The 18342-nt window shown below is 40.6% G+C and overlaps 1 protein-coding gene across 1 annotated transcript in view; it reads left to right on the top strand.

Moving 5' to 3' along the window:
- Positions 1-8196, top strand: part of mllt10 (MLLT10 histone lysine methyltransferase DOT1L cofactor) — a 42456-nt gene extending 34260 nt beyond the window's left edge. Inside the window, 8 exon segments of the mRNA XM_054623150.1 lie at positions 698-776; positions 2011-2090; positions 2093-2203; positions 3257-3406; positions 3812-3867; positions 4185-4480; positions 5276-5366; positions 5794-8196. Coding sequence (XP_054479125.1) covers positions 698-776; positions 2011-2090; positions 2093-2203; positions 3257-3406; positions 3812-3867; positions 4185-4480; positions 5276-5366; positions 5794-6081 — 1151 coding nt within the window. The 3' untranslated portion in view covers positions 6082-8196.
- The last annotated feature ends 10146 nt before the right edge of the window (positions 8197-18342 follow it).

Genomic DNA, 18342 nt, shown 5'->3' with positions numbered 1-18342 from the left:
ACTAAAAGGAATTCTAATAGACATATTTGGGATATGGGAGCGGTAGGGCTGTATAAATGTACTGACGACACAAATTCCAGATATGGAGCATATGGAAGTCAATTATATTAAACCACATGTTACAGCTGGAGGCATCAGTTCAAAATCATGTTTATAAGAACTTCCCATAGCATTAGTCAAATTCATGAAGCTAATAAACAATGTTATATATGATGTTGGAGATGTTAAAAAGACCCTGGGTCTCCAGGACCCCACAGATCACTGATTTTAAATGTCATATGCAATTGTGGATGAAGTGCTGTCCGCCTGGTTAACAGGTAATATTTATTAGCCACAATGAAATGACTGGTTTCTGCTCAGTCTGTTATTTGACAGCAGTAAGAGGGAGAGAAAAGAAAACTCTTATATTGTGAAAACACAGTATAGAGGGCACAAAACACTCAGCTGAGTTAACCAGGCTGTTGGTGACACTCCTGGTGTTTTTGTTGTGCACCCGCCAAAATAAAACAACGAAGAAGAGATTGAGCTATTCTGTAATTGTTCAGTTGTTTAAGTGTGAACAGAGAACTTTACAAAAAGACCTGAAAATGTTAGTATGGATGCAATTCGTTTTCACCTATAAAGTGCTTCAGCTTGTTTTGGGGTGCTCTTAGATGTACAATTCATTTTTATTTTTTTTGTGTGTGTGTGTGCGTAGATCAGGAGGTGGGAGACGGCAGCGGCGGCGTCGGAGCTCAGGGCTTCTCCATAAGAGCTTCTCCCAAGACCACCCCGCGGTGAGTACCCACACACACACACACACAGATGCTCCCCCCACCCATCCCTCGCCATTTACATTCCTCACTGCCCCCCCTTCACCCATCCCCCCTCTCTGCTTTTCCCCTCCGCTGGCCCCACGTCTCCTCTCTCTTCCTCTCACTCCTCGCACACACACACATGCACACTCTCCCTTTCGCTCTCACCCCTACAGGCAATTCTCGCTCTCTCAGCCAACGATAACTTGTGTTTTTTGAAGGGGGTAACCATCCTTCAACTCCAGTTAGATTCTTTTTTTTTTTTTTTTTTTTTTTTTTTTTTTTTTTTTTTTAACTTCTTGGGTTTAATCACACATGGAAGGACAGTCTGATGATTTTCTGCATCTCTTACATTTGGGAGTATTTGCATGGATCTCTCAGGATGGGAATATTGATGATGCAAATCCATTTTTGCTTGTTTCTACTTCTTTGTGGGATGGATAATTTCACTTGATGAGGTTGGTTCCAATAAGCATAATTTGGGTCATTTATTTCTTAACACTGCACCGGTAATATTTCACAGCTTGTATTTAGTAGACATCATTTGTGTGTGTGGGGGAAAGGGTTGCATTTCATTTAAAAATAAAAAAATGTAATAGAAGAAATTGGTGCCAGAGAATATGACAATTTTAATTCCTCAAGTAATATGTAGTAAAAAAAATTAGTGTCTCGATATCAATATAGCTGACACATTTTTTGCAATCAACGTGGATAATACTTTTTTTAAGTTTGCAGTGTGATTTAAAAGGGGAAAATCTTGCCTTTACTTTCTGTTTTCCACCTTTCCCCCCACATTAAGCTCCTCATGTCCTCTCTACTCTCTCCTGCTGTCCCTCATTTCCCCTCTTTCACACTCAACAGATTGTTTCAGCACACACACACACACAAAGATTTATCGCATCAAGACAGTCCACTTCCCTCTTACTGTCTTTCTCTATTGCATGTCCTCTTCCTCCCTGTCTCTCTCTCTCTCTCTCTCTCTCTCTCTCTCTCTCTCTCTCTCTCACACACACACACACACACACACACACACACAGACAGAAAGCCTGGCCCCTTTTCATTAGAGGCCACTGTAACAACAAATTGATGTAGTTTTATAGCCAGCAGTGTCTATGTTTGTCTGACGTTTATGTTGGGTCGTTAATCTCCCCATTGACCTCTCTATCTCTCCCTTTCTACCCATGCTCTCTCGCTCTCTCTCTCTCCCGTCATTCAGCTCTCCCATTGGTGGCCTGCAGATCCGCTATGACTCCCCGGGGTCGTTGCCGGGGCCGGGGCTTGGGTTGCTAGGGGCGGGGGAGGTGGCGGGGAGACGCTGCCCCCGGTGGCCACCAGCATTGAGCAGCTCCTGGAGAGGCAGTGGAACGAAGGGCAGAGCTTCCTGCTGCAGCAGGGAGCGCAGGGTGACGGTGAGAACACACACACACACACACACACACACACACACACACACACACACACGCACACTAAAACACACACAAAAACACACCTGAAGACACACAAGAATGCGTTCATGCACAGAGTGATGGGTATCATTTGAGGTATTTCAATTGTAGTGTTGATACAATGACTCTCTGCACCGATGCCAAAACAATCCAACATGAATATCATTCTGAGAAATGTAAAAGAAAATATATATATTTAAGAACAGAAGACAAAGTCTGCCAAGTCAGACAAAGAGCCAGCTTTCGGCACTTGTTTCACAATTCTGTCAGTACCAGAGAAGTATTGAAGTTCGATACCCCCCCCCCCCCATCATTATCCCTCCCTTCCCCACTTTGCTCCATTTCTCTCTAATCAATTGATCCATCACCTTTTGCCTTCTCTAACTCCCTCTTTTCAGTTTATCTCTTATCGTCAGTTACTGTCAGTTATCTTCCTATCTGAAAGTGTAAAAAAGGGAATGCGGCCTAGGTGTTGGACAGGTCGTCCTATATCTGGACTCAGGTTTAAGTTCCTGTGCGTGCAAATCGTCCACCTCCGCGTCCTTGTCGCTGAGTCTGCACAGGCACCAGTGTCCCCGAACTGTTCTGTGGCTGATCTTGACCTCTGACCTCCCCTTGGACTGCATCTGTCTATCAGTCACTGGGTATTTAAAACAAGTAGTGTGGAGGCATTGCAGACTTGCATGGTTTTGCCTCAAGGAAGCAGTGGCCTTTCAGAAAGTCAGAGCATCTGTGTTCTTGCTTGTGGAAAGAACCAAATACAGCTTCTTCCTAAAAGTACCAAACATTACATCTAAATCAGCAATTATTTTTATATATATTCTCTCAAACAGAGAGACAGCAGTAAATTGAAAAAGCAAAATCCAAGCAACATGTTTTAGCTGGAAGCAGTAAGTGCTTCCCTCAAATATTCTGATCAATCTGTTTTGTCCCCCTTCATATCTATCTCTCTCTCTCTCTCTCTCTCTCTCTCTCTCTCTCTCTCTCTCTCTCTCTCTCTCTCTCCGTCTCCTTCAGTGCTGGGCATGTTGAAGTCCCTCCACCAGCTGCAGGAGGAGAACCGGAGGCTGGAGGAGCAGATCAAAACTCTGACCATGAAGAAAGAGAGGCTGCAGCTTCTCAGCGCTCAGCTATCAGTGCCTTTCACCTCCAGCACGGCCTCCTCTGGTACACACACACACACACACACACACACACACACACACACACACACACACACACACACACACACACACACACACACAGACATAGACACACAAACAGACGGATACAAGAGTTGAAACAGTTAGTCATTTAATCCATTAGTTGACAATCCTACAACTTTGATAACTGAATAATCATTACAGTTGTTTAATCAGGCACAATGTCAATTATATCCTGGCTGCATCTTCCCAAATGTGAAGATTGTTTTGCTTTTTTTGTGTTTTGATATACATTTCATATTTAAATCAAACACTCTACAAAAAAAGACAATTCATGATGTCCCCTTGCATGTCCAGAATTATTTCTCTGACCTTTTCATAGACTAAATGGTTAATGTTGAAAAAATAATCGGCAGAATTTGTGTTGCAGATATGAGAGGAGGCCAGCTGGGAGCCACTGACTCATCTCTACCTGTGGCAGCTCAGGTAAGAACGAACACCCAGCACAGTCCGTTTGAATCAGTTTATATCACCACAAAGTCGAGCACTACAACACAAGACGGAGCAGTGAAACCTCCTTAATGTAATAACTGAATTAAGTAGGGTTCAGTGGAACGAGCATCAGATGTTCAAGTTTAGATTTGTGAGGTAATGTCATGCTTTTACACCCCATTACACGGTAAATTAGATGAACTACTGTGATCAGTTCACATTTGTGATTAATTATATCATCGTTGATGGTGTTTTTCTCTCTCTCTCTCTCTATCCCTCTCCCTTTCTACCTCTTCCTCCCTCCCTCTCAGGACGGTGCGTCGTGTGGTGGCCACAGCAGCAGTGGCTCCACCTCATCGCTCTCCACCCCTCCCTCCGTCTCCCAGAGCCCGCCGCAGCTGAACGGGGTCGCTGCCTTGGGAACAGCCCCGTCCAGGCTGGGCGCGGTGGCGGGGCTAATGGGTGCTCTGGGTGGCGGCAGCGCACTGGGCATGGCGGGAATTGTCGGGGCGCTGAACGGGGTGATCCAGACACCGGTGGGCACCGGCAGCCCTCACGCACACACTACAGGAGCAGCTACCGGCATGACGTTGCCCGTTAATAATGGGTACGTCTGATGACTGCTTTTATCAGCAGTTTTACCTGAAATCTTTGATATCAAACATTTATTAATAAAAAACACATTAGAAGTTAACAAAACTTAATGACAGGATCAGGTACAAAGTTATGCTCAGTCGTGTTTCATTTAAATAATTAAGTAATTTCTCGCGGTGTCATATCACCCACCCAACAAATCTGTTAAATGTCTAGCGACTGGAATCCAATTTCTTTGGAGATTTCAGCCCCTGTGTCACATCACACCTTAAAGTACTGAATACACCACAATCATTTCCTAATGTCAGGGAACATACGTGTAAAATGTTTGAATCTGAGCTTTATTGCGTCCTCTCCTTGTTTTTTCTCTTTTGCTTGCGTGTTGGATTCTTGCAGCTCAACAACTAGTAAGAACAGGTGAGACAGAAGTCGGTTCAGCATCACAACTAACTGTAGCGCCGTTTTCTTTAGGTCCCCAAAGTCAGTTAGAAGAAAATTGTTGTACGGGCATGTTTTGTGTGTGTAAATTCATATGTATGAATCTATAATTTTCTTGCTTTTTCTGGTAACTGAAATTGACATTTAGGATAAATGTGCTTCCTTTTTAAATAGTAATTCATGTAAAATGCTCGTTCTTCAGTATCCAGTTCACGAGTTGTGATATTTGCTCTGTGTATGTTGCATTCAGCAGCTCTGGTGGTCCCCTTGATGCAAACCTCTCATGTTTTGAAAAAGTGTGTATTAAAACATATTGTGCTCAGTGTTCACTGCGTTTGTCTCACTGCAAGTTCTGTCTTTGTCTCTTCAGCGCTGCGCGGCTCGGCCTGCTGTCTGAGCATCAGCACAGACTCCTGCAGCAGCATCAGCTCCAGCAGCTGCTGTCCTCACAGCCTTCAGCGGTACAGCACACACACACACACACACACACACACACACACACACACACATAAACACACACATGCACTGGCAGGCCGGCAACTACTCACTGCCATCACCACTATCACACACAGTTAAACACACACAAAGACGCTGAACTACAATTTTCCTTTGGACAATGGCCTAAATCACCAAGCTCATTATGTCTTCTTTTTTTTTTTCTTCCCTCCACTGATCACCCCACTTTCCTTTGCTCATTTCTTTTATATCTTGTCCTTTTTATCCAACTATCATTTCCTTTTTTTGTCTAAAACTTTCACTTTATCCTTATTTTTTTCTCCTGCATTTTCCTCCGGCTCTCTCCTTTTTCCTCCTTATTTCATCCTCTCTCCCCTTATCGCCCTTTGCTTGATCTCTCTCTCTCTCTCTCTCTCTCTCTCTCTCTCCCAGGAGCAGCAGCAGGTGTTGCTCTACCAACTGATGCAGCAGCAGCAGGACCTCCAGCAGCTGCAATCCCTCTCCTCCTCTGGCCAGATTCCCTCCATCCCGCTCTCCTCCGCTCAGCTGCCCATCAACAACCTGCTGCCCAGCGCCCAGAGCCAGGGCCAAGGCGCCATCACCGCCAACCCCTTCCTGGCGATGCAGCACGCACACGCTGCTGACACACACGCCTCGGGGGCACAGAAGCAACGGCTAGCCGAGAAGGCCGTGGGCGTCGCAGGGCAGGAGAAGACATGACGGCAGATGCCCTTTATTATTTTGGTTGTCAATGTTTTGTTTTGTTTTTTCTGAATAAATATGCAGAGTCTTCAGGAGATCGGCCTGTTGGTCAACTTTGTGGTTCAGTGATGAGAACCAGTCACCAGCTCACTGTAGTTGACCTTTCCAGGTTTATTTTGAAACATTTTTCAGGTTACAGTCTTAACATTTTTTTCTTCATTTGTACTATTTATGTCCATCCAGTTTTTGATTTTTTTTTTTTTTTTTACTTTTTATCTTTAGTGCTGCTTCAGGTTCTAATTTAGTCACTATTGAGATAATGCTTTTTATTTGATATCACTGGTAGCAGCTTAGTGTGTGAGTAAATAAGCACATGGTGTGTTGGATTTCTTCTCTCAACAGGTGAGCTGACCAACAGTTCAGACGTTTTCTTTCAATGAGTTTCTTTTTATATTTTCTTCTCTCTTTCTGTTTTTACTGTGTCATGTTTTTATGCATCATTTCCTATCTGTTCCTTTGTCTCCCTATTTTGTCTCCCCTTCTCGAAACTTCCGCACTTACATCCATCTCGGTCTGGTCGCTCTGCTGTCTCACTCTCTCAGGGGCCTCAGCTAACTCGCGAGCGCACACACAGAACTAAAAACATGAAAAGAAAAATATAAGCAGAAATACATGTATGTAAAATATAAACTACAATTCCCCACCACAGGACTTAACAGTAGCAGATGTATGTTTGACATCTGTCTCGCAGCGATCCCGAGGGGAATGTTTGGGGGCGAGGGGCTTGTGAAAATATCCCACATGTTCTCGCTGTTGCCTCTGTCCCCTTGTCTCTCACTCTGTTTGTGTAGATCCACTAATGTGAGTGAGCCAAGCCTCATACAGTCACCGCAGAAGCCTTGCTTTTGACTGACTCTTCTCTGGGCCAGATACAGGCGACTCACTCAGGGAAGTGAAATGTAAAAAGGAAATAAATAGCAAGTTGAATGTTCAGAGGGATGCATTGATCCACACGGCACAGACTCACAGAGACATATTATGCAGTTGGTTGTCAGCGCTTGGAAGTCATTACATTTCATCTTCCTGATTGAGCCCCCTGCTGCACCTACCTCTCGAGCAGGACCAGCCTATCAGGACCTAAAAAAGGCCGACAGCAGCGGCCGTTAAAACAAGAAACCACAACAGTGAGGACTGGCCAATCAGGGTTCAAACCCAAGTGCCTGAGGCCAAGGGGGGAAGGTGGGATTTGTTTCCTTTTACCTGTGTCCCTGTCACTCAGCCCAATTCTTCACAATGCTACTGGTAATTAAGCTGCGTTGCTAAGGCAACAGATTACAAAAAAAAGACTTTGTAATATCAGGCGGGACGTGGAGTCTCTATAATAAAACCAGGAAATATTATTCTGCTGCATTCTCTGATATCAAAGCCAATTATGTATTGTGCTTTTTATTTATTGGGAGTTTGTTTGTGTAATGGGCATAAGATGATCTATTTTAAAAGCCTGCTGGTGTTGAAACTTAACATCCTTTTGTACTACTGTGTAAAGTTTTGTTTGTATTTTGTTTTGTTTTTTCCCCCTCATACAGTCAAATCTTGCTGTAGACCCGTTTAATGACTTCTACTCTGTGTTGTGTTTTAAAAGCTAGAAGCTACTTGCTGATTGGGGGAGGGGGTGTGGTTGTATATAGCTGTTTGTAGGAGGGAGGAAGTGTGTCACGGCCGTTCAGTGGCACAGTTTTTACCTCGTTAAGTGTACATAGACCTTTCTCATTGGCCGTTGGTGTACATAAGTGATAGTGATTAGCTGTGCTGGTGTGAAGGAAAGCCAATGAAGCCTCAATTTGTGTGAGTGTGTGTGTGTGTGTGTGTGTGTGTGTGTGTGTGTGTGTGTGAGAATCTTTAGGACCAGAAAAAAAGGTTGACAGTGACTGGACACACAAAGTATTAATTTATTTTTATATGTGCAGGGACATTGTGTTTCTTTTTTAAGTTTTGCACCATTTTTCTTGATGAGAAGTCATTTTATACTCTGCACTGTGTTTTCATCTGTGCACACATTTGTTTGGATACATTTTGTACAAGTGGGGAGTCTGACATTGTATTTCAAAACACCAAAATAAAGAAACACTCTGGATAAAGTAACAGGAGCATTCTGTCTTTGTATCAAGGAAATTATAAAAAAATATATTATAATATTATAATAATATTGAATTTGTTTTATAAAATATAAAGGTTGTTTTGTAGTTTCAAGCAAATCTATTTCCATTTAAACCTGAATTTATACTTAATATGCTGACACATTAAAGAATTTATATATATAAATATATTTATAATTTCTTTCGGGGAGGGGGTAAAAAATATAATGCAAAATCTTTTTTCAAAACATACGTTTATTGCTGACAGAAAGTTGGTGCGTATTTGCTTAGTTATAGTAGTAACACCTTAAGTATATTAATCTTGAATGCATTAATTCTACAAATATGCAAATATGCACAGAACATTAATTTTATCGTTTTTGTTTATTTGACAGAGACAGAGGAAGAACTGCAAATGAGCCAAAGTTTCTTTTTCAACCGTCCAGATGTTTTAAAGTTACCCTCAAATTGTTTTAAATTTAATGTATACAATATATTAAATATGCACAAAATTCCACCAATAAAAATTATATATATATTATATTACATGGCAGTTAGCTACAATCCGTACCTAGAATATTTAAAAAAATCTCCTTTGATCACATATATAAATCAGAGTGCAGATAATAACAGGGTAAACAGGCAACTTTTAAAATAAGTAAGTTTTTATTTAAAATTAATTGACAATAGAGACACGTTGAGATGGTTTATATTACACTACATTAATTATGTTGGATATTATGGAAGAGGTGGCAGCAGCAAGATGGGATTTATTCAGTAACAAGGGGGAGGAAAATGAATAATCATCAAGTACCAATAGAAGCTGAACATCTTTAAATTTAAACAATGTGCTTCAAGGCTCCTGTCCTCACAAATATGCACCCCCCCCCCCAAAAAAAAGCTGATGACTTCCAGCTGCCAAGAAACAACCAGTGTGTGTGTGTGTGTGTGTGTTTTTAGAGGTGGGGGCACCATTCTGCTACATCTGCTTCTGCCCTGGTAATTAAAAGCTCACTTTCCTCCTGCACCCCTATTCCCCCCACCCAAAAATACCCTCCTACCCACCCCCTTCAGGAGCCCCCCACCCCTGCATTCAACAACACAACCCCCCTTTCTCTTCTCTTTTCTCAAGCACTTGCTCACCCCCCCCTCACTATCAGCCCTGTCAATCAAAGCCACGCTGTTTAAACAGCTCATACCCCACCTCCACCACGACCACCACCCAGGGCCTTCTCTTTCATAAGCCTCCACCATCAGAGCTGCCTCCCCTCCACCCCCAGTAATAGCACCACACACACACACACACACACACACACACACACACACACACACACACACACACACACACACACACACACACACACACACACACACACACACACACATATATAGGGCATATAGAGCTGCTGTGTCCATCATCGATCACACTCCCACAGAAACCTTCCCTGAGGGTGGGAGGGCTTACCAGCTGACGGAGGACCCCTGTGTGCTGCCCAACAAGGTGCCTGATCACAAAGTCAAAACACGACTAAGCTCTGGTGTTAGGAGACAGGAGATCACACACACACACACACACACACACACACACACACACACACACACACACACACACACACACACACACACACACACATACAGCATCAGACACACACCGAGCAGATAGCCGGCCAGCAGGAGGGTTAAGCTCTGGATGATTAGGCAAATGTTGGGCATATATCTGTGGCTTCACTGAGGAATGCATCAACACTGGTACCTGCTTCTGACTGAGCAGGTTATGTCTGTGTTAGTCTCTGCTTTCTAGTAGTTATTCTGCTGCTTGAAAAATGAAACATTTGAATGGTTTGGGATTTTTCAGAAGCAACAAAGCAGGAGGACAAGAATGTGGCCAAAAAGGCTTGAAGCAGAGTGAAACAAAGAGAGTGATCATTGATTTCATTCTGGATTTTATTTGTCCTCTTATATCCATAAAAAAAAACATTTTTTAATTATTTGTCTGTACACACAAATAGCTGCATTCACAATTAAGGTACAACAATGCATTGTTATAAATAGGATACATAGATCTAATATAATAGATAACTTAATACAAAATAAATAAGAGATGAATAAATACAAATATAATGTTAGTTTACAACTTGCTATAAAAGGATGACACAACAGAAAAGAACATCTTGAAGGAAAAAAAATCGAGTTTTAAAAAACTTTTCATTTCTGTTCATTTGAAATCAACCACTAATGCCACGATGAAAACCATGTATCCCCAAATTGGGTGATTTTGATTTATTGTTTGATAAATCGATTAGAGCTCCTGTATGAATTGAGCAAATTCTCTTACTTCTAAAAAAAAATAAAAAAAAAAAATACCCTTTTGAAAAAAAGCATTTTTAAAGATCGTGAAAAGCTGGATTTGGTTTGGAGATGCACAATTTTTCAAAGGACATTAATTTTCACATACTCACAGTATTGGATGCAATCATATTTCATAAACTCAGAGTAGCTCAGACGTCACAGGCAGAAAGGAAAGCAAAACCATAAAAGCAGGTTAACCAAGTGCCATGAGTAATTCCTACACAGGTTTTGGCATATGTCTGGTAATTCAGTTAAATTATTTAATTAGAACTCAGCCTCAAAGAGAGAGAGAGAGAGAGAGAGAGCAAAGAGCAGTAAAGCCAGAGAGGCTGGTGTAATAAACCATTAGCAGGAGGAGGCAGCCGCTGATGTGTACAGTAATAATGCAGTGTAAATCATCACAGAGTGGCTGCCATTAGAAGCCTTAATCCTGGCCAGGAACCTGCAGTCAGCTGCCAGGGGCCCTGATCCGGTGCAGAGTGGAACCAGATCCGGCAGACAGAGGTGTTTAGGGCCAGGGCAGGAGGAAGAGGAGGAGGAGGAGGAGGAAGAAGGGTGCAAGGAGAGTGTAGAGGGGAACAGCTGAGGAGATTCCCAGGGTAAATGTGTGTGTGTGTGTGTGTGTGTGTGTGTGTGTGTGTGTGTGTGTGTGTGTGTGTGTGTGTGTGTGTGTGTGTGTGTGTGTGTGTGTGTGTGTGTGTGTGCCCCCCACAGGTCTCTCTCCTGTAGGATAATGGTAGCGAGGAAAAGCAGCAGGGTTCAGCCTCATCCCTCTTCATTCTCAGATAGCTCGTATTATTCTGCTGTGACGTTCCTGAAACACACACACACACACACACACACACACACACACACACACACACACACACACACACACACACACACACACACACACACACACACACACACACACACACACACACACACAGGCCTTCTCTCTGTCTGCCTCCCAGTTCAATGACACCTTGGAGCTTCTTGATGCACATGCAATGACTGGAGTGTAAACACAAAACTTGACAAATTGCAATGAATGTATTATTATTATTAAGTATACTGAACCATTAATTATTTTATTTTGAAAGTCCAGTCCGGTCAGTATTTCTCATGTAGCACTAAATGTGTATCTGAGGGTTCTGTACATACAAAAAAAACAAAATATGTCCTTATAGACCGTCAATACAGAGAAGGAAAAACACCCTCATAAGGAAAGTTTGAGTCATACTGTACCACACAGTACTTGTAGTTTAGATCAATAAAATCCAGCTGTTTTACAATAATAACTTCACTAATAACACCCTATAATACACAAGAAACCATATAGCTGAGTTTGTCCTAGCATTATATAATAATTGTAGCTGAAAACCAATTACTAAAAATACAGAATCATTTCAGGAAAAACTGTAAACAATTTTGGAAACATATAACACATTTAAATTAATTCATTTTCCAGAATAAAAAAAAATCCCACAGTGTATCTATTTGGCTACCATCAGAGGAGCATGGCTAAATACAAATAAAATAAAATAAAATAAATCCACAACAGTCTATACATTTTATTTATATTTTAGGGAAATTAAGATTTCAAAGGTTTGAAATAAACAAATAAACAAATAAATAATAGTCTACTGAGTAACAACATGAAGACATTGTTGTTGTGTTTTTACATAAAAGGCAGTGTAAATAACAATTACAATACATTATTGTATATATTGGCTATAAGCAGCTGTGTTTCTACAGCTAATGGTTTAGTTTCAGCTAATGGTTTAGTCCCAGTAAGCAGTTCCTCTTCCGGGGAATCAGCGGTGCCTGGTCCGCCTGCCTGCCGAGAACAGTGAGGCTCTGCTCGGCCAGCGAGCCGTCCGTGTCCCGCTGACTACCGGCGAGAAGAGAGGGACTCCGAAAACCGCAGACAAGCTGGGAGCATAACTTTACTGTGCGTGTAATTCTCATTGATTGGAGGGGATTTGAATAAGCAGAGGTATGTTTTCTGCTATTCCCCTTCGAAAGGGGAAATGCAGCTCTGCAGCTCTGCAGCAGGGGAGAGTTCACATCTACATCTTTATTTGTTAAGAAGACTGACTCATTTAAAAGCTCCAGCACACTCAAAAGCATGTATAATGTTGCATTCAAATATTTTTTTACACTCTCCCCCGAAATTGTTGTTATATAATATCCTGTTTACTTACTGAAACAGAAAGCGATTCTGCTGTTTTATTGCATTCGTATTAGTTGTTGCACTTATTGAATTCGTATTTGTTTACTGCACTTATCCTATTCGTAGTAGTTTGTAGCACTTATTATATTCGTATTAGTCTGTTGCAATTATTGTTTTCGTAGTAATTTGCCTCTGCACTATACTTTTGCTCTGGTTTATGCTTTAAGATGCTTGTTTAAGAAAGGAGATGCACTTATGACTTCTGGTGACTAGTAGTTCTCTTGAATACCTATGTTGAATACACTTCCTGTAAGTCTCTTTGGATAAAAGCGTCTGCTAAATGACTGTAATGTAATGTAATGTAATGTAATGTGTGTATTGAGTTATTTTCATGCACTATAGCGAGCATGTAATGCACATGGGATAATATTCTTGTAAATTGGAACATGCATGAAGCCTACATTAAGGGTTATTATAAAAGCATGTTGTGAATTATTATTATATTATGTTTTTGTGAGCTACTACAGTATACCTTTAATTTGACCATATTCTATAATATCCACAAAATGACTTGTAGGTTTTTGTTAACATTGTTTTACTCTAATCGATTCATTCTCCACTATATTACTCTAGTAATAATATATTTCATTTGGATCAAATGTTTTAACGTTTTGCTGTGATGTCTCAAATCTGTTATGGCGACCTCCAGTGTGTTGTTTTGAAGACCATCAACCACTGCAGGGGAAGCCACATGACACAGAAATGCACTAAATTATGTATAAATGCAATTAAACTCATCTAGAAAACCCGTTTTTTTCTTGGTTATTGTCATTTCTTCCTTTGGCTTCTATATGTCATGTGCTTTTAAAAACCTAATATTTTACATGTCCTAGTGGGTTACAAATTGGACAAGAATATGTATCTATTTAGAGACCAACAGGGATGTTTTAAGTATCCATAGTGACCTGTTAATATAATTACAGCAGACATTCATGATACACTCACGTCTAACCTGAAGAAACACACACACACTTACACACACATACACACACACACACATAGACAAAACTAACTCAGACATATCTTGTTTTTTTCGCTTAAAATGTTAACATTCAACCTGGATCAAGAGGAGAAACCCTTCATTGTAGTTCCATACATTTCCTGTATTTACCTTCAGTGTGAATAGGCTCCGGGTGAAGAATGAAGTACCATTACAAAGACAGGTGGTGCTGGCAGAGATAAATGTAATCTTGTGGGGTTATAATGAATGTGACGGGATATAGATCTGAGATGAGATCTGGTTTGATCATCAGGTAAAAATAGATCAGTCACTGGCAGATCATTACTGATAATTACTTCCAAATGATTGGCTATGTGGAGGTCTATATTATTAAATAAGTCTGCTCCTTAGTGATGGCAGGCTGAGGGAATTTCACGTGTGTGTGTGTGTGTCCATGTATAATAATTACAACATAAGTAATAGGGATGAAGAGACGTGTATTATGAATTATATTTTTTTGTACTTGTTGTCAGGTCACAAATTAGATTTTGGTGCTCAACTAGTATCTTAGTAACATAACACATTTTCAACCTCAAATCCTCTGATATTCATCCCTCCGCTCCACCTGTATGTGTGTAATTTTATGATGAGCTAATAAACATAATTTAAAAAATGCAGGGAGAGGGAGGGTTTCACACACACACACACACACACACACACACACACACACACACACACACACACACACACACACACACACACACACACACAAACACCTGGGGGCTGCCTGAGCGGTAGAGAGGTAAGTGCCTTGCTCAAGGACGCAGCAGTGGATTGTAAGCAAAACATCCCTGTGGAGGCTGGAAACTAATTTCCAGTATTGAAATCAGAACATGGGAGGCTGAGGAGGAGTCCAACTGCTGCTGCAATCACGATAAATGAGCCAACAACAAGCATGTAAAGAGACCTGGGATTCCTCCAACGGCAACAGCTGTTAAATGGTATAGCAGGCTGCATAATGGCACAGGCTGATGTGTGTGTCCGTGTGAGTGTGTGCTGAGAGAGAGAGTCAGCCCTCCCCCTCCCCTGTTCATCCACCTATCAGCAAGTGTCATTTATTATGCAGACTGGAGACCCCTGGGCTGGAGGGGAAGGCTAGTGTGTGTGTGTGTGTGTGTTTTGGAAATTGGGGGGGTTACATTTGATGCCTACAAGAGCACACACAGCTGATTCAGTTTCTTTGCTCACAAATACTTGCTGTGGGAGAAAAGGGACGAGAGAGTTATAAAGCGAGAGAGAGAGAGAGATTTGTGTGTGCAAATATTTGTGTGTATGAGTGTGCAGAACTTGTTGCATCAGCTGTGATGAGACATTAGTCCAATGAAAGATGGCAGTGAAGTTTTTAAGGGTTCATAACAGGTAAGTGTGTGTTTGTGCTGTTTGAACATGTGTGCATATGATCACAGAGACCTTGAAAAACACACATAAAGGAGCCGAAGCATGTCTCTTTGCCAACTTGTATCTCTGTATCTCACAAAAGACTAATGCTGGTGACCTGTTAATGCATTTCATCCCCGAAAAACGTGTGTGGACAGAGGTAGCCTTAATACAATATGTTTTAAAATATTTTACCTAATATGATTCTCAACATTTATTTTTACAATCAACACTTGAAATGATGAAGGCACTTGAAAATGACAAGGTAGAAAATGTAAACCTACTCATTTTCATTTCTTTACATAAGATATCATTACATTTATTTTTAAATGATTTTCTTATTGAAGGTTTGAACTTCAATGCTGCCAGAAGCTAAACTCAAATGTTCTAGTGTCACAGATAGGAGACCATAACTACAATACAATTCAGAGGATAATACTGGACTTTTTACCCCACTACATTTATCTGACATCTCCTTTTCAAAATCATAGTATACAAAAAATATATAATAAACTTATACAATAAATTGTTTTGTTAAAATCAGTGTTTCCCAACATGTTTTAGCTTGTGTAAACTGTTTATAAAGTAGTTCAACGCAGATCCAAGTGACCAGATCATTATTAACAATTGAACAAAGACATATAATTAATCTCTGTCAAAGGGGCAAATTTTCTGCAATGGGAAATGTTTTTGATTATTAAGTAGATGCTGATAATACTTTAATACTATTTGAATGCAGGACTTTTACTTATAACTAAGAACTTTTATACAAAGTTGTATTTGTAGTTTACTTAAATAAAGGATCTAACTCTTTGGAGTGGCCTCTTGATACTGTTATAGCTATTGCATTGTGATACAAAAGATTAGACCAATGCACTGTGTAACTAAGCACATGCATATCTGTTCAACACTAGCTGCACACAAACCCGCCACATCTGAATTACATAGGGCTCAATAATCTGCCCTGACACACTATACATGATTATATAAGAGTATACAATATCTAGAAAGTGTAGAGGAAGAGGTACTTCAGATATTTCAAAAGTAGTATTCTCCATTAGTCTTGCCTGTCTGTTGACACACATTAGTGGCACAAATATGAAAGCTGCGGTCTAATCTTTTAAAAGTCCCAGGGTAATGTTGGAAATGGTCAGAGAAGAAGGAGAGAGGGGGATGGAAGAGGGATAAAGGGAGGAAGGGGAGGAGAGAAACTCAATCTAAAGCACCAGGTGCACCTTTTGTCGACATAATCTCCCAACCCTTGAGACCGCACACACACACACTGGCCAACATATACAGCCTTTCATACGTACACATGCTGTTTTTTCGACCGGGGGATTTGGATGCTGGGTTGGCTCTGGTCATATGTAAAAGGGGACTCTCAGGTCACTGCACTAACACAACGGGGTTTGGTCCATTTTGATTTAGCCACACTTAGGTGATAATCAATATGACAAAACCTTTAACATTGCATTTAAATTAATGATATGGTTTTATCACAACAAGTGAACGTTGTGCACAATTTTTAGGTCAAAAGAATACCTGTGCAGATTAACAAGAATGAGGAGGAAGAAAAAGAGATCCTCCATGTTTTTGGGGAAAAGCTGATGCATGTGAAATTTTGAATTTAAAGCAAAAGTGTTCCTCCGAACACAAGTGCTTTCAGTTTCACATTGTATTCCAACATCAAATGTTTCTATATAAATTGGAAATAAAAAAATTCAGTACAGGAAAAACTAATAAACTTGGAAATTAAGTGTTCATACTATAATGTAGATTAAGTAGATATAAGGCCATTTTAAAGTATTCATTATTATGTCCATGTAATTGTCTATATTATATATTATTATATATTATTTATATATATATAATATGACTTAATGATTTTTCAACAAAATAATCTACAATTTTAAACAGTTTGAAACATGCCTGTGAGTGGTGTGGTTATGTATTAGTACATGCTAAATTTGTGAATATGTGTAATCATATTGTATCATTATGTATGTTTACAGTTATGTTCTCGAGCACTCATGCAGCATATGAGAATATGAGAATATGAGACATATGAGACATATGAGATAAAAAATATTGAATTCATGAGCATACAACACAATTTGGCTAATTTTAGCTAACGTTAGCAAATCAATAATAGATGTTGCTGTGTGAAACTGAGATTACCTGGGCTTTTTATAGAATTTATATTTACTAAAAACATTATATGTGTTGTTATTTATTTATATTTTAAGTGTTTATGCTGATGCTAAAAAGTTCACATGCACAAAAAAGTAACTTTTTTTTCATGGGTATTTGCAGATGTATAAACAGACGGATATGCAGAGTAGAGTGGATGAATGAGCTCTTGTGTGTGTGTGTGTGTGTGTGTGTGTGTGTGTGTGTGTGTGTGTGTGTGTGTGTGTGTGTGTGTGTGTGTGTGTGTGTGTGTGTGTGTGTGTGTGTGAGTGTGTATGTGTGTGTGTCGAAGGGAGCAAGACCAAGCTCCTACCCATTGTCAGCCTACAGACATGTATTGATGCCTGTCAGTCAGTCCACTACATTGCCCAGGGAGAACAAGGGAAGGGGAAAACAAAGATTTTTTTCTTTAGAATAGAAGCAGTTGTTTTTGTTGTGCATCTAAAAGCTTAAAAACGTTGAAAACCTTGGATTGTACAAAAACGCACCCTTGAATAACATTACGTGCTGTGTTAATCAATGGCTCATACCACAGTGGATTTAAGCAGACCGGGCGCCCCTTGTCCACAATCCCTCACCCGTCATCCTATAAGCTCGACCCCTAAACTCCTGTGAAGCCTGAAGTAGGGACGAAGCCAAGGACGGAGCAGGCTGCTCATTGTGATTTAATCTCTCTCTGTCTCTCTCTCTGCTGCCAGAGCAAACATCAAATATGGCCTCCTTATCAGGCAAACCCTGCTCTATCTATCTATCGCCAATCAATATCTCCTACTCTGTGTGTGCAGGCCTGTATGTGTGTGTGTGTGTGTGTGTGTGTGTGTGTGTGTGTGTGTGTGTGTGTGTGTGTGTGTGTGTGTGTGTGTGTGTGTGTGTGTGTGTGTGTGAAACAGGTCTCAAGGGCTGTGCTAACTAAGGTCAAAGATCAGCTATAACCCTCCAGCGTGGAATGACAGATGTGGCTGGAGGGAAACAAGATAAAAGAAAGGAAAAGAAGAAAGAAGTGAGAGATTTGT

This window comes from Anoplopoma fimbria, chromosome 21, assembly GCF_027596085.1.
Source record: "Anoplopoma fimbria isolate UVic2021 breed Golden Eagle Sablefish chromosome 21, Afim_UVic_2022, whole genome shotgun sequence".
In the NCBI taxonomy this organism is placed as follows: Eukaryota; Metazoa; Chordata; class Actinopteri; order Perciformes; family Anoplopomatidae; genus Anoplopoma; species Anoplopoma fimbria.
The sequence above is the reverse complement of the archived record's forward strand: the minus strand, read 5'-3'. Positions and strand labels throughout refer to the sequence as shown.